Source organism: Podarcis melisellensis, assembly GCF_964234715.1.
Source record: "Podarcis melisellensis genome assembly, chromosome: 4".
In the NCBI taxonomy this organism is placed as follows: Eukaryota; Metazoa; Chordata; class Lepidosauria; order Squamata; family Lacertidae; genus Podarcis; species Podarcis melisellensis.
This window is the reverse complement of record NC_138531.1, coordinates 80,608,935-80,626,523: the sequence shown is the minus strand read 5'-3', so window position 1 is coordinate 80,626,523 and position 17,589 is coordinate 80,608,935. Positions and strand designations below refer to the sequence as shown.

Sequence of the window (17,589 nt, the reverse complement as noted above, 5' to 3'; positions counted from 1 at the left end):
TGGCCCCACTCCCATGTTCTTGAGATCTTTTGCCTGGGTGAAATGTGTCCTTGAACTGTGATCACGCCTTTTGCTTGTCTGTCTGGATGGAGGGATGCATGGATGGCTGAAATGTAATCTACTATACAAAGGCCTGGATGGAGAGGAGTGGGTGGGTGGATGCAGAGACCACTGTCACATGCATAGTGGAATGTACTGTAGCTTACTATGCAAAGGATGAGAGTCAGGCCCATTGCTCTGCCCCGTTTTGCCTCTGACCCCATCTACCACTGGCATGCAACCCCTGGAAGACTGCCCACAAAGCAATACGGCTCTCAGATTGAAAAAGGTTCTCTAACCCTGTTGTAAATGCAGAAAGGGAAAGGTAGATGAGCTGGGCAGTTCTTCCATGCACAATTCCCCTTCTCTGTTACTCCATATGGTATGGTCATCTGAGGTCCCCTGCTCTGGCTTGCTTCATGGACCACAAAGGAAGAGAAGGTTAGCCCATAGTACTCTTTCTATCCGTTAGTCCCCAGAAATAACTTCTCATCCTTGTGAGGCAGTGCTCTCCGCAGCATATAAAATGAAACACAGTAGCAAATACAGGTTAAAATTGATTTATCACAACACACATGGAATAGGCTTCTTTCATAATTTAGATTTGTCATCGACCCTGGATTTGTGAACTTTAGAGGTTAATAAATATGCATTTTTAATGTTGCTGGGTTTTTATATTAAAAAACACAAAGTAAATTTACTATGAACGTCCTATGATGAAATTATTTGGTGTGTTTTTTTAAAAGATGTGGGCAGAAAAATATGAATATACTGGAATAGTTAGTTTGAGATCATGATGGCATTAGAATGAAATAGCCTCTGCATGAAAAAGTAAATCTGCAATGGTTCGCCAAAAGCAATTGGGGTAGTAAATCAATGAATACACATTTTATCATCACAAAAAGAGCAGCAGGGATGCTGAAAGAGGGCCTGGTTGATTCACCAAAGTGAGTTCTCCCCCTCTGCTAAAGGTCCTGGTGAAAGAAGTCTCATATAGATATACATAAATATTCAACACACCAATTTGAAGAATCTTCAAGTTTATTATTAAAATCATTTTATGGCACTTAACAACATAAATAATCATACGGCTTTGCAACCAGGAGGTTCAAAGCCTAGATTTTCTTGAGATATTTTCTACACTGAAAGCCCTTTTATTATTTACACATTTTCTTAAAGAGCTTTTGTCAACTATTTTGTCCTTCTGTATTGCAATAATTTTGGTTGTAATTTATCTAACCTCATCTTACCCCTATTTTATTTTACATTCTTTACATAACATTATAGTTTCAGTGTACTAATCAAGTAAATAATTGTGACAGTTAGGTAATAATGGAACATAAATACTATCCACAGCAGCTTTATTTTACATGTTGTCATGATTTTCTTTACAAATATTGAATAATTTACATGGCATTATCAAAAGTATTACAATTTATAAAAGAAAAATTATGAACTAAAAATCAGACATCTCATGTGCCACAGTGTGAGACAAAATCAAAAAGCATAACATTGCAGCACCATTTAATATGTAATAAAAAATTATCCCACTGTATACCAAAATATTTTATGACATTATACTATTTCCAAGGATGGCTCATGAGAAAAATATATAAACAAAACAAAAAGCTGAAGTAAGACGACTACTTAAAAAAAAAAAAGAGTTTTGGTGTGCAGTTTCCGTTTCAAAAACCCTAAAGAAAATCAAGTATTTTACTAGGTAACGCACATGCAATTCTCATTCAACAAAAGATGTAACAATGTCAAAAACACATAAGGTATGTTATAAGAAAATAAGTCTTGTGTTTAAGTCATCAAACATTAAGGAATAAAATACTGTGCTGTGTCAAAGGTCCCTTAGCAACCTCTGATGTAATGTTTGATGTAAAACTGCAGCAAATCTATAAATCAGACCTGCAGATCGTATTACTGTGAGTGAAATGAATGTCCATAGCAAACAAATGAATACACAGAATGCTTCAAAGTGACTTTTCTCCAAACTTTTCAGTTCCTTAAAAGAGAGTAACATACTCAGTCTTACATTAGTACACTGAAAAATGACACCACCTCATACCATAAAACTGAATGGATGCAATCTGGGGATACATACATATATATCTCTGCACATACAAACAGATTTTGCCGACATAGTCCTAGGCTTTGGTTACATAAAGTGCAGTTCAGCCCTGTGAATTTTACCATTGTACTGTGTACATAACTATATTTTATAGCTCAGTCTCCCTGCAAATCTTTAAATACATGTTCTACAGTTTTGCTAATAAGAAGCTGTTGCTTAAAACAAGATTATGTAACATTTAAATCCTGTGTACCTTGGGCTGAACAAGATGTTCACTACCAGATCCGGGGATGTCATCAAACTGTTGCAAAGCAGCAGTGGGAAAGCACAATTTACAATGGAGAAATGTCTGAGAGCAAAGAGCCAATTAATCCTTCTGCCTATCACTTTCCCTTTGCAACATGCCCTCATGTTCCCCAGTCAGGTCCCAGGCGCTCATTTGCTTTGTTACAGGAGAAAATGGGAGGTCACAAGAAAGAAGTGTTGGGCCAAGGAAGGATTAAAAACTCCCATCAAACACTTTTCTACCGTAAATCGTGTCCTTCCCTGGCTGCTTTTGCAGCAAAGCATGTTCAGTGATAGTCGAGTTTCCCAAATCTAGGTCTGCCATGGAACATCTAATTTGGCCCTCATTGCCACAGAAATATATGCATTTTATTTATAAGCTGCTAGGAACTGCATAGCTTCCAAAGTACAGTAACTGCATGAGTAAGTCACATTTTATTCCATCACATTAGTATATAGCTTTTGCTAGCAAAAGTGAATTCAGATCTTATCGCATCTGTGACCATGATTTCCTCCCCCCACCCCCACTGCATAAGAGGATGACTCCCACCCCTGTCACACAAAGCTGTATGGTTGGTTGCATGACACATCAAACAGTAGCATGCCACCCAAAAACAATAGCTTGGAGAAAACTGGCTGGAAACATGGCATGTCTATATGAAACCACCATGTCTTTAACCTCATACCTTTTGCTGTATAAAATTTTCAAGTTTTATTATAATGCATGCTGTACACTCCATCACTCTCATAGCAACTTCAGAAGTGAACCTGTCATTTGGAATCTGCGGAAAAGGAAGGAGGTCTGGATAGCGAGTTTTTAAGCTATCGACTCCATATGCTTCCAGTGTGTGGACATCGTTTGTAAGGCCTTCAAGCTGTTGGCTATATTCCTCAATCTTTTGTGCCAGTGCAGTGGGTTTCACATCTTTATCAGACTTGCCCCTTACGGCATAATCGGCAGCAATCAAAGCAAGCTTGGTAGACAAGTAACATTTAAAGCAAACCCATTCGTTGGCATTTTTATGAAGGTCATTTCTTGCTGCTGAAAAGTTTGCTCTAGCTTGCCGCAACCACCTACGAGCCTCAACGGGATTTCCAACTGACTTGAATGTAGGTGGCATAAAAAACCGCTGGGAATATGAAGGACCTGTAGAAGATGGACATTTCTCTTTAGACTGCTGTCTTTCAGATTTGTGACTCGTTGCTTCCTGGTTCCATGAAGTATAAAACCTTTGAAATGAAAATTTGTCTGATTGAAATCGAGAAGCTGATGATGAAAATGTTCTTCTGGATGCCCTATCTGCATTTTGGTCAATAAAAGCCTGCTTTTCTAATCTGTTGATCTCATTTTGTAAATGCTTGAAAACTTCATTGGCAATATCAAGGTTCTCTGCATTTTTGTCTGGATGCCACTTAAGATACAGCCTTCTTATGATCTTTTTCCTTTCAGATTCTGGAAGCTTCCAAGCTTGTTCCATCACAGATGTAACTTCCCTCAAAATCTCTGATAAAGAATTTGCTTTAGCCTTTTTGGGAGAATGATGTTTAGATGAAGAGGAGGAGGAGGAGGAGGAGGATTTGTGACTCTCTCTTCCGGGAAAATGAGGAGGAATTGTTCTTGGTCCATGCGGTAGAAATTCTGTGGGACTTGTTGGAGTAGATGGTGCACTGCCCCTGCTCTGAGAACTTTCATCAGGCCTTGAGAATTTGTACAAATCAAGAGAGCTCACTATCTTGTACTCGCTGTATCCAATGTCAATCTGATAAATCTTGCCCAGGAAACTAGAATTTTCATCATCTTCCCTTTCTACTTCTTGCACAATGATAGCATATGTATAGGTTGGATGGTACGACCCATAGATATCACCACCTTCAGCATCAACAAGATAGCCAACGTATTCACCAGGATAGAAAACATTCATTGGATCCATAAGAAGAGTATAGTGGATTTCAGTTGGTATAGGAGTGCCAGGCATAGGTAGTTCAAGCTTTGATGGTTCTGAAGAGTCATACTTCACACCTAAACTGTCAAGCTTCTCACTAATTCTATAAATATCATTGCAACCCAACATAGCAATTAAATATGATGTATCAGAAATCAGATTATCAGTTGCAGATTTCAGGGTCATTGCTAATGCTAGAAGGAAATTGATGTCTTTGCTATCTGAGTGCTGTATATAGAGCAATATTACTGCATTTCCATATCTCTTTAAAAAGGCAAATGTTTCACTTCTGCTGTGAGGAATAGGAGCAAAACCTTTAACTCTCAGTGTTGTTTGCAACTTCTCAAAACAAGAAACTTTCAAGCCTTCTCTCAAGGTTTTACAAAGTTTTATGGCTTTCTCTTCATTGGCTAAGAATGCATTGTCATTTTCGTGTTTCATAATTCTAATTAGTCCCGTGATGAACTGTTCAGAAGACAGCAGTAACTGGAGCCTGCCCTGGAGAGAACAAAGTGCTCCAAACTGACAAATTTTTGGTGACTCTTCATCCAACTGCTCCTCAAGGATACTGCTGAGGAGACGGGGTCGCAGCTTCTGGGGAAACAGCATTATCAGTTTGGTGTGAAAACCATGGTCTTTTCCTAAGTAACACTGGCTAAGATCAACAAGCATTTGAACACCAATGTTTCCTTGTATTCTACTTTTGTAATGTGGTGCATCATCAAAAACTAAGATGCTTGATTTTACCAATCTACCATCTTGGCTTGGAAGATAAAGAGCCAGATCTCGCACATTTTCAAGGTCATTTCTAACCTTCACAGAATCATTTTGAAGGCTTTTAAACAGGCCAGAAACAACTCGTTTAACAGTACGCATTTCATTAGGATCAAGCTGTTTTCCTTCAGAGTTCTTGAATATGCGACTCAGAACCTCAACATATTGCTTTGTTGAAATAACATCTTCAGTGCCTAAGTGTTTAAATAGTTGGTGGAAGGTGCCAAGTTCTAATGGAAGTTTGTACAAGTAAGGTTTAAAGTCAGATTCATACTCAAGATTTATTACGACTTCCTCAGGCTTCAACAGCTTCCAACCTTCTTCAACCATTACAAAAGCAACCCCTCGAAGCTGAAACCGGAATTCTCTTTTGTCTGTACTAAGAAATTCATAGATGCTCCTTAGGACTTTAACCCTTGTTTTTACCATATCTTCATCCAAAGTTGTTATATTACATATATTTCTGCAGTTATTTATAACTTTGTCTAGAGGTGGGTCCAAGTTCACATTAAGCATAGTCAAAACCTGCTCAAGTTGTTCCTGTGGACCAAGACTGCTTCCTTCTTGTTCTCTGATACTTAAAGGCGTAGCTTTTTCTGGAAGAATAGGACACGAAGTCCAAAGGAGCTGCAAAACATCACTCTGTTTGAATTTTGGGTTTACTTGGGCTCCACTGAACTTTATAAGAGGGAGTGTTCCATTAACCTCTTGATACTGTGGATGGAATCTTACAATTTCTGCCGGAGCACGTTCTGGACACAAGAATGCTATTAAAGACAATTCTTTAAGGAAGTTTCCAGATAACAAATCAGTTCTTTCTTGAAATATGTGATGAAGGAGGACATCCACTGTATTCTGCAGTGTATCCTTAGTCCAGCTTTCAGTGTTGGCTCTCATACTGATCTCTTTAGCAAACTGCAGTAACTGCTGCTGGGAAATTACATATTTTAGTCCCATATTTCGGAGAAATGCTACCCATGATGCAAGGAATGCAGCACGGTTTTTTGGTTTTGTGAGCTGCTCCAGTTTCTTAAAGAAGTCTTGGGGTATAAACAGCTTTTCGGGAAGCATAACTTCAAAAACTCTTACGGTCCTATCATAAAAATGCTTTGCAGGTTTTAATCTATTGCACGCATCGTGAATTATCAAAAAGCTCTCTAGCTTCTCAAACAGCTGTTCCTTTATTTCTAAAGATTCTTCAATGCTAGAGAGCCTGTTCTTTAAGTAAATCAAATGTTCTAGTTTTGCATCGTAAGACAGACTTTCGATCTTTGGTAAAAGATGCTTCAAATAAACTTCAAGGTCATCTACTGGAACACACCCAAGTACAGTGTACAGGTCTTTTAAATGGATTTTCTCTTCCAGAAAGGCAGCTGAAGATGACTGTGTCCATCTATCCACTTCAACAGAGGGGATAGTTCTTGTGAGTACATAACATGCTCCACATTTTGAAATGCTGATGTATCGTCCACTGATAGATTTGTAGCACGGAAGGGACCTCAAAATTTTAATGTCGTCCTCAGATGTCAAATGACTTAGGTTGCAGTTGAAGTACATCAGCAGGGCCTCAAAATCATTCTCGGCTAATTTTTCAGTCTTAAATGTTGATGTCTGAACCATGTAATGTATGGCTTTTAAAATGCTTGAAGGGTTGTCTATATTTGCTGTGTGTCCTGACAAAAGGGGCACTAGAGCATTGTCCTTGGAGCAAATTTTGTTCAAAGCAAGTTGAATACAACCAGTTTTCATCAAAGCATGAAAAACTTTATCAGTCTGAGAATTTGGGAACAGAGCTATATGCATAAGACTGAGCGGAAGCAGGACATCGCAATCTGGTACAACAAGCTGATTAGAGGATACGGTAAATTTTGTACCTGGAAGCAATGCCCAGTCCTTCAAAGTATCAACAACAGCATCAAATGTTGGTTTTGCATCTTCCTGGTCATCTTTCACATTTACAGATTCACCAATAAAATGCCACGTGTTCTTCAGCCATGATTCACTTGCAAAATTCTCCTTCCATCTCACACAACCTCTGGTTTTGTATTCTCTTGGCAAGACAGAAGGCAACAAATCAGCAAAGCTGGTAATATCAAAGACTTTTGCTACATTGCATTTCAGTAAAATATTGCTGTACCGCAAGTACAGTGTGTTCATAAACAGATCTTTACGAGACGGAATCAGTTCATGATAGGTAGTTAAGAATTTTGGACGCTTTGAATCAAAAATTTGCAGTACACTATCAAGTGTAATGAGCAGAGGTAATCCTTCAATGATGATTTCATTTTCTTCTGTGTCTTTAAAACAGTAGTCAACAAGAAGTTTTAAACTGTGGAAAAGCTTTAAATTTGTCTGCTGAAGTCGACAAGGCAGCTTTCCAATGTGGCAATTAGAATCCGGAGAGGAAAATGTCATCAAAAATGATCGGACATCAGCTGAAGTCACATAGCTCACTGGAATGTCTGCATCCACAAGACAGTGATAAAGATTTGCAGTTTCATCACAGCTATAGATCAAGTTGAAGCCAATTTCTAAGAGGAGATGTTTGAGTCTATACACATTTTCTGCTACTGTTTTGCGTGTTGTAATGTTGTACTCAACATTTTTGAGGTGTTGTAACTCATCTTGTAACAAATTGTCAAAGAATGGCCTAGCTTTGTTTGAGGTAGACATATTAACCCATGTAATGATAATTGCAGAATGCAAATCAGAGCCATCGACATTTGGGGCTCGCACAACAGGTAGGAGACGTTTGGATTCCTCATGAATGCAGCTGTAAACTGCTTTCACTAAGCAATACCAATCAGGCTGCAGGTCAAGTCTGTTAACGGGGAAGAAGGACAGAAACTTTTTCAAAGTGTCTTTCACTGTATGCATAGATGTGTTGTGTAGCACAGACACTGTTGGATCGGTACCTTGAAAGTAACGTTTCTTCAGCTGAATCAAAAGTTCTACATAGGCCGGTGCAATCAATGCTGTCATTAAACTATTATTCCAGTCACTTCGTACTCCAACTCCATTATCATCACGCCACAGATTTCGCCTGGCAGAATCCAGGGCAAAGTGTCCATTCACATGAAATGGTAACCCAGTTTCTAAGGACAGGGGTAAGAAACAAAATGCCCTATGAGGTTTTTTGTAGTTGTGAGTAATACATGCAGCAACTCCCCCTCGGGGGAAGAGAGTAATGTCCTCATTCTTATGAGCTGATACAACACTCTTGGATACCTTTTCAATGTTGGAAAAACCTGACCTGTTGCAAATTAACCAAGCTGTAAGGTTACCTTCAGAGTCTTCAGTATCCATAGTGTAAGTAATTTGTTGCACAGGTATCTTGCTAAGCTCTTTCTTCTTAGTGACACTGTCAATTACAGAAGCATGGAATTGCTTTCGTTTCAGTCTATCGCCATCAGTTACTTTTCCTGTTACAGAATATAACACATTAAGTGCTCCTGTTGTTTTCTCTATTTCGCAAATAGAAATTTTTTCCATGTGGTTCAAAAACATCAAGAGTTCTGCTCCATCTGTACGCAGCTTATCTAGAAGATTTTGCACCATTCTGTCTGAGCATGGCACTGGGGAGATTTCGGAAGTTTTTGCCATTTCTGTATTTCGAAGTGGAAACCTAAACATTGTACAGTTTTCTAGTTTAAAATGATCTCCTAAATAGAGATCCAAGACATCTGAGAACTGTGTTCTGAAATCAGCATCCAGGTCCCTAAACATGCGTCCTGGACTAATTGATGTTGCGCCTGGTGCATATCTGGCATGAGGATCAAAGATACAAAGAATATCGTTACCAGAAATGAAAGAAGGACAGTCCGTTATGTGATACACGGAATTGAAGCCTATACCATACTGGCCAGTTTTGCATGGATTGCCTTCTTTAGTGCCTTTTCCAAGATTCTGAATTCCTCTGATGTCATCTTCAGTAAAAGGCTGATTGTTGAAGACGCACAGTGCAGGCCCTTGAAGTGGAGACCATTTTTCATCAAATATTCTATCAACTGGATGTTGTCTAGGATCAAACACAAAGCAAACTTCTGTAGCTTTTGCATCATCTGCATTCTGAAGGAGCTCCTTCAGCATTTCTTTTTCTGATGGATATGCATTAAGAATACTTTTAATTCTGCTGGTCAATTTTTCTTTCTGCCCAAATTCAGTCCCAAGGGTAGTAAAACAAATGTTTGATGCATACCTTTCTAAGGCTTTATGTCGCTTGGGTACTGCTCCAAGCTTTACTGCTACTTCTCTAGGGATGTCGGCATGGCAGTACTTTACAGTTGTATCTTTCACTTTGATCCAAGGGCAGTCATTGTAACACAAAGTATTAGCATGTAGAAGGGCAAGGTGAGTATCCGGTAACAGTATCTCGCCATACTGTTTTTCACAAAATTCTTGCTTCTTTTCTCTAATGAGGCCCCATATTCCTTCACTGATGATTCTCCTAGAAAGCTGGAAATTTTCTTCAGTCAGTGGTTTAGTTCCTCTTTCCTCATTGATTAACTCAAGAACCAGAGCAAAATCTTCTACTGTAAAAGCATGGCGCACACCTACGCTTTCAAATAGCTCACGAAAGCTGTTTCTGTATTTATTAGCCAGTTGATGGAGATATGGCGCTGCCTCAAAGTTAAGATGAAAAGACACCTTTGTGGGGTCAACATAGCCATTTTCAACAAGAATGAAACTGCAGTTTTTCAGCTCTTCAATTATGATGGCTTTTGTTGCTCCATTTTGTAGCAGGGCATCATGGAGATATTTATAGCAAGCATTGGTGATGTTTTCTTGGTACAAGGTAATTCCATCAAAGGACTTTGCAACTTCTTTCAGCTGGTTTATAACCATAGTAACAGTTGGTTTCTTAAGCAAGCCTAAAAAATCTTTGACTGCCAGAGAAATGTTCCCACAACCTTTAAAGGAATGGGAATTTTCGTTCAGGATTGGTTTTAACAGACAAACTATATCTTGATAATCAGCAGTGAAAAGGTCCATCGCTGAAAACATTGTCTCAGGGCCAAAATCAGTACCCTTCCAGTGCAAAGAGAAGCCTGCTGGTTTTGTGAGAAATGGCAGAAATGGTATTGTTTGGAACATTGCAGCAAATTCTTTAGCTCTAGAATCTCTGCATTTAATTTTTTCATCTATGAGACTTAACAGAATACTGCTTCTGAGACAAGCTGAAGCATGATCAGTCTTGTTGATTTCTGCTACAGATTCGGCACGTTCAACCAAGTCTTCCCAACAAATATCGTCTTTAGCCATACCTAGCTGAACTAATTTGACCAAAATCACGGGATTAAGGTAATCTTGACTGGTGCCATAGGGAAATCTTCCATCTTCTTTATCGTACAATTTTGCAACTCGACCTTCAGGATGGATCAGTCTTGAAGGTTCCACCAGAGGGTGCTCAATCAAAGAACAGGGAATACACGGTGTAACACAGAGAATTTCTGAGAACTCGCTAACCTTTTCACTCAGAACATAGTGCATTAAAGGATCACGAAGCTCTGCCTCAATCTCTTGGATATTTGGGAAAAAGACTTCAGAAAAGAATTGCCTCTCTGAAAAAGTATTATCTAGTAACACCTGTTTGCACCCTGCTTCTTCAAAGCCTGCTTTGACCCAAGATGGAAGGTCTACAGCACAGAGATTTTTTGAGCCAGTTTTTTTAAGGTACTTTAGAAAAATATTAAAAGCTGCAGGTCCTATGTCTGGACGTTTCAAGAGTGAATCATCTAAGAATCTCACATTCTTCATAGACACCCAAGATGAACCATCAGAGAACACTCTGATACCTTCTTTGCCTTTTGTGTGAGCTATTTCTTCATAAAACCCCTGACATGTGACTGAAAAATCATCATGCACTAAGTCAGGATCAGGCCATACTGCATAGTAATTGTAGTCATTTAGCTCCCCACAAACTGCCATGTTGCGTAGAACCACAAGAGCTTCTAAGTAAGCTTTTACTATAACATGTCGCATAAATACTGTGTTCCACCTTCCTTTTGTGTCAGTTTTCCATATCTCTTTTCTGTTTGATGTAACAGCAAAAGAGCCATTAATGTGAACAGGCAGGCCTGTTTTGATTCGAAGAGGTAAATAGCAGAACACTTCTCCTAAGTTGCTACAATTGGGTTTCACAGTCCATTTGTGATCCTGTGCTTCAGACAGCATAACCCCAACTGATCCACATGGGACAAGTCCTAGCCTTCTTCCACTTTCCTGTAATGAGAATTTTAAGGCCTCCCCAGTATCCATGCAAGAACATATAAGCCATGTTGTAGAGTCTACTGTTTTTTGTGGCAGTTCATCAGCAGGCCTTTTTGTCTGTCCAGATTTAGCCATTTCAAAGAAAGAAACTGTGTCATCTTCTGGGCCTCTAAAAACTGGAGAATGCAAGTCAGCAATCCGCCTGAACACATGATGAAATTCTTCCACTGTTATCTGTAATATGCACGACGACTTGGGTGATTCGGTAGGAAGCTTTTTTGTGCTACTGTTGCAAGTTTTCATGAGTTTAGCAGCTTCTTTGAGAACACTTGTAACAGGGGTAGTTATTGCTTTGGACAAACACAGATTTTTTTTGATAGTCACAGTCTCTTGAGCTACACCAGGGTTGGTTTCCTCGGACTTCAAATACTTCAAAACCATGGAGTTTACACACTGAGTAAAAATTATCAGTCTATGTCCACAAATGCTAAACTCATCCACAAGAGAATAGATGTCTGCAGTATTGTAGCAAGTACTGCTGACTTCACTCACTTTAGCCTCCTGTTGTGTTCTAAAAGAAAGCCTGAAAAGTGTCCCTTTGTAACTGTAAGGAGCCTCCACAGTCAACGGGAGCTGACAACCAAACACACCAATAAATGGCTTGAACTGATTAGGAAATTTTCTAAGTCTTTTCTGTTGCTTACTCCAATTAATCTTGATCCCAGGATTAGACTTGTCCCTTATATGTTTACTGAGATGATTGATGTTGGGATCAAACATAATCATAAACTCTCTGCTCATGATGATCGGAATATCCGTGATATGGTACACAGAATTAAACCCCAAGCCAAATTTTCCAACTTTGTCAACTTCTGCTCTTTTAAGAGACTCACCCAATCGAGTTATATTTAGAAAGTCAGAGTCAGAAAATTCAGAATTGTTGAAAGACCAGAGAGCTGGTCCATGACAAGCTGCCATTCCTGGATCCAAAAGATTTTCTCTTATGTCATTATTTCTCCTCATGTCAATCAAAAAATTGCACTCCGTTGCATTAGCATCATCTGCATTTTGAAGCAGCTCTTTGAAGATATCGGATACAGAAGGGTATTCTTCCAAAATGTTTTTAATTCTTACAGTGAGAGGTTCCCTTTGACCCGACTGCTCAAATCCCATGTTTTCTGGATTTATCAACCTGGTACTGAGACATGGCACATTCAACCATTCTGCAGTTTTCATAGGTATATCTTCATGAACCAAAATTATTGGCTCAACAGCATCATCTAGCAAATCATTTAAGTCTTCAACCTTGATATCACAGTAGCAGCATTCATGGATTGGTTTCATTGTAAGCCTGTAAGGTTTTTTGCTACAATATATAGGAACAGGTGTATTTAAACTAGCTGGAATTTGACAGCTGTATAGCCACCTTATAATATTCAACATAATAGAAAGATTTTGCTTGCTCTCCTCTTCTGTAAGAGATTGTTCACTTTTGAGGTATATTTTCTGAATGACCATGGAAACATGGTCTGGTGTCAGCTGCTCAATTGACCCACAGCATTTGAACAACTGGTGGAATTTAGCCATTGTTTTTGGCACATTATGTAGATATGGCTGAAGATCAAGATCATGTGCTGACTTTATCACTGCTTGAGAAAACGAACAAAAGGTTTTACCAGTCCAGACCCAGGGAAATTTCAAGGCTTTAAATGATTCTTTTCCTTCATCTAAGTGATCATTCATGAAGCCATAAATCTCAAGCAAAATGTGCTGAAATTGATAATAATCTTCATCACTAAATTTTTTGGAACTGTGCCAGTCTACGACTACTTTGAAATGTTTTAACACTGATTTTATGTTAGGTTTGATTGAGATCCCCAGTGCTTTTTCAACATTTGGTCGGACACCTTCCACAAGAGGAACAGAGGAACCTACTAAGGTGGCCTGAGATAAGTCACACATTTCAGGTGGCGAGCACAAATTGCAATGATCACCCTTCCAAATTAAAGAACTTGGGTAATTAGGAGGTCTTTCCTTGCATGCTGGAATCCATTTGATTTTTTTCAACATTGCTTTAGTTTCAGGTGTATGAAGTAATGGATAATTTTTGTTCAAAATCATTAACAAAGTTCTGGCTTTCCTTCTAAGTGCATCTTGATTTGTACTAGCACAGTCCTTTAAGCTTTCAATTTTTTGAGCTACGCTCAAAATGTCTTTCTCTTCCAAGTTGCTTTCACTTTTTAGGCCTATTAATCTCAAAGAATGAAGAGTATCAGCAGATGTTTTAAAAACATTAGGGGGAAAGCAATGTTCCTCCTCCCCATAGAACATATTTTGTAGAACTTCTACTTCGGGATCAAAAAGTTCACTAGCTGACACCATGTTTCCTTCAGAAATTTGAATAAATTTTAGTGGCGTCAGCCAATCCAGCACTTCTGCATTTTCATTTTTTAGGAAAGTTAGATTTTCCAGAATCCACAGCATAACTTTTGTTGCTTCATCATTACAATAAAAGTCACTCTGAATATCTTTTAAAATAAACTTCATGCAATCTGTGCTCTTTAGCTGGTCTGCTTTTAGTATGTTTACTAAACGAATGGTAGCTTCGTCACTGCTGTCAACTAGTGAAACAGAGAGTTTTATATCAGGTGGAAGTTTGGCAGTGTGATGCAGTACCTTACAGCCTTTCAATGCAGTAAAAGTAATTTCTTCATCAAGTGATTGTTTAATTCTCCTAAATATGATTAGCTCATTAATTATTAATTTCTCTTTTTCCGTAGTATCAGTTAAACTAGCAAGGAAGTTTCTAAGGGCATTTTTGTATGATGCAGGGAATGATGCAACCTTATTGGTCAATTTCTGTATGGACAGTTTTTCCACTATTTGCAAAACTACACTTGGCAATGGGGCATGTATATATTTTTTTAAAAGTGGATGTTGTATAGATGAGTCTAGTTTCTTAAGCACAATCCCACCAAGTTGTTCAATGATGTCGGGTAAAAATTCTGGAAGCTGAGTTTCAGATCCATCTTCTAGAATAATTGGTGATGGAGTCCTTAATCTAATAAGTTCCATGACTTCTTCATCCCCATCTAGTAATGTTTTTGGGATAAGTGGCATGTCATCAAACATTGACAAATCTTCAGAGAAATGTATATACAGGTTCTTCCATACCATTTTAAGCCACAAAACAGATGGGTGCTTTTTATCTTCAGAAAGTGGAAACCATCGTACCACAATGTCTTTACCAGGCCATAAAGAATTCGTAACTTCCTTGATGAGCCGTGCAAATCGTTCAGGATTGAGAAGCTGCAGCTGAGTGCATGCTCTTCCTGAAATAAAAAAAAAGGTATTAAACTGAGGAACATTTAGTAAGATTTGTGTTAAAACCATAAATTGCCAGTAAAAAAGAAAAGGGCACCAGTTATTTTAGGGTTGTTCTCTAATGGATCTTCTGCTTGCTAGGAAACTGGTACACTTGGCCTTGCTGAAGGCTTACTATGATCCACAAAGGGCCATGGGATAGTGTGCAGAGTATTTAAACAAGAAGCCATGACCTCTTCTGATCAAAAAGGTTACTTGCCCTTTTGAGGCACACCTTTACTACAGCCAGGGAAAGAGGCAGCTGCTGGTATTTACACAAGCTTTTACTTAGCCTGACACCCTACCAACTAATTACATTATCTTCGGATGGCAGACAACAGGATAAGTAGTCTACCACTTCATTATTGTTTCGTTTCTTAGCAGACAGCATGTGTGGTACTGTTCTACATTAGTCCTGCACACTGGCACAGTTCACGCCTAACGTTAAGCCATGGCTTAGCAGGAATGAGCAAGCAAGGACTTTTGAAGTAAGGATTACGGCTGCTGCACTCCTAAATCTGTACAGAGCAGCCATTTAACCCAGTGTGTTAAGACAGAAAAAAGGGTGGTGTTACTTGAACCATATTTTAAAGGTTTTTTTTCCCATCTACTTAGGCTCAGGTTGGCTCAACCAGCAGAAACCCCACTACTACAGTTGGGATCTGGTGTAAGTATACTGTCCTTTCAATGATCACTATAAGTTAAACTTATATTTACGGTAATATTCCACAACACTCTGTGTTCTTGTGTATAGCAGTGGATCTGCTTATATTTGTCTCTGAAATACTTCTCTAAGCATTCCCATCACCATTTACCAATATGACTTTGCTTTTTTACACTGCCAGCACATATGGGAGAAATCAAATTAATTCCAGACAAATCCAGCATTTTCCTTCTCTTGATTTACTGGTCATTTTACTTTTCAATAAAGTCCAGTACCATTGAGTCGCTATTTTAAAATAGTTCACAGCAACTGAGAAATTGGAGCCCTTTTGAAACAGAAATTGCCACAGCTCTCTTGGATGTCACCATTTATATATTTATTTTATTTCAGCATACAATTGTTAACTGTGTTCTTAATTTCTTAACAATCATTCATTCTTTGAGAAACGCCCTGATTTATTTGATTTTAGCACTGTTTCAAATTTATTCCAATCCATGCTGATTTCGTGGTGAAAATTGAAAAAGAAAAAAGACACCAGTGCTATTTGCTCTGCTAGGAAAACCTTACTTGTACACAGCCTGTACACAAAAGGTTGGCCTTAATGGGGCAAAAAACAGCTGGGGTGGGGCACTTTTCATTAGGAAAATGCTACAAAGGAAAATGATTTTTCCACTTCCCAACACAGTGGTCCCAATCCATATTAGATCCCCTGCTATTTGAAAAACCTAAAAAGGTAGTTCAATCACAGAACTATTATCATGTATAATATTGTACTTTGTTAACAAGCACCTAAAGTACAGACTGGTCCGGATCAGCACAATAAACACACACAAAATGCAGACAATACTAGACAAATCCGACACTTCTATCTCTTAAATCAAGACTGAAATTAATACTGTATTACAGGTTGCAATTTGAAAAAGTCATTCAATGTACACCAGAATAATACTACTTTTCCACCCAATGGATCAGTGCAATTTCTTCTCCTGTTTTTACAAAAAAGTTCACAGAAGTATAATTGTTTTCATTTTCAATATCCACCATGCAGCTATCATTCCAATCATGCAAAGAAAGACAGATATGCAAACAACTCATCTTTCCAGAAAATCATTTGACTCATTTTATCACTACACACCTGCATGCTATTTTGCATTCGTTATGGAATCTAAAAGGAAGATCTGAAGAGAGGAAATAACTTTTCTACAGAAGATTTGTTTCTTCTACATTTTAACTATAAAAGTGAACCACCTTTTCAAAGTACTTTTCCACCACTTCTCTCCTAACCACTATTTTAGTGTCTTTGCAAAGATGCATGGAAAAACAATGCAAGGAGAACAAAATGGAAATTGTAAAATATCTACTATCTACAACTCTACTTATGGGTGAGCTTTAAATGTTGTAAAAATATTGGAAGTTGCCATAAGATAAATTATGGCAGGGGTAAACAGACTTCAGGCTTATGAGATCTGTTTTACTAGAACCCCAAGATCCACCAACCAGAGGAAGGTGCAAATTAGTCGTGGAGGTGGAACAGCATATTCAGAATTAAGGAACACACTAAACTCAGGAATCTGTACGCATTACCAGAACTGAGCTCACAATCCTGTCACACACAAAGTATCCCTCCCCCCCCCTCATTTCTTTATCTCAACAGCCTAATTTAGAAAGGGGGGTAGCCTTATTGCCATTTTAAACAACTGCAAGTCAGAATACTTGTTGATCCACTGCAAATCACTCAGAGATATGTGGGTAGATCCCATTGCGTGCCCAGGCTGAAAGGAGGAGCCACCTGGGTGGAATGAATGACTTGTAAAAACATGTTATGGGATTAAAATTGGCTACAACTTTATTTAAACTTTCAGATGTAGGAAGACTTTGGCTTAGGAATTGGGTGTTTATCCCTCCTAGTCCCCAGGCAGGGATCTGAGGCACATCAGGGTTATCATATCTGTCTGGCGAGTGGGCTGGCTCTGGAAGACGTATGTTTACACAGAGAGGCCGCCCCCTATTTCACCACAACACGGGGGGAGTGCACTGACAACTTATCAGTGTATGGCCAGTGACTCCCCACAACACAACCCCTTTAACGGGGAACTTCGGGAATTGGGGGGGAGGCGTTTTGCTACGGGGAAGGCGAAACCTGCCAATGCAGGGAAAATGCCTTCCGGGTCCTTTAACAGCCACCATCGTAAGACCATAGCAGCGCCCGCAATACCTGTAAAGAAGTGAACCTG

The 17,589-nt window shown here is 38.8% G+C and overlaps 1 protein-coding gene across 3 annotated transcripts in view; it reads right to left on the bottom strand.

The window, feature by feature from the left end:
- Nucleotides 1-1,064: 1,064 nt before the first annotated feature.
- Nucleotides 1,065-17,589, bottom strand: part of SACS (sacsin molecular chaperone) — a 41,279-nt gene continuing 24,754 nt past the window's right edge. For all 3 annotated transcript variants that reach the window (XM_081909278.1, XM_081909279.1, XM_081909280.1), the window contains one exon: nt 1,065-14,660. In XM_081909278.1, the coding sequence (XP_081765404.1) occupies nt 3,082-14,660 (11,579 nt within the window). In that variant the 3' untranslated portion in view covers nt 1,065-3,081. The remainder of the gene's footprint in view (nt 14,661-17,589) is intronic.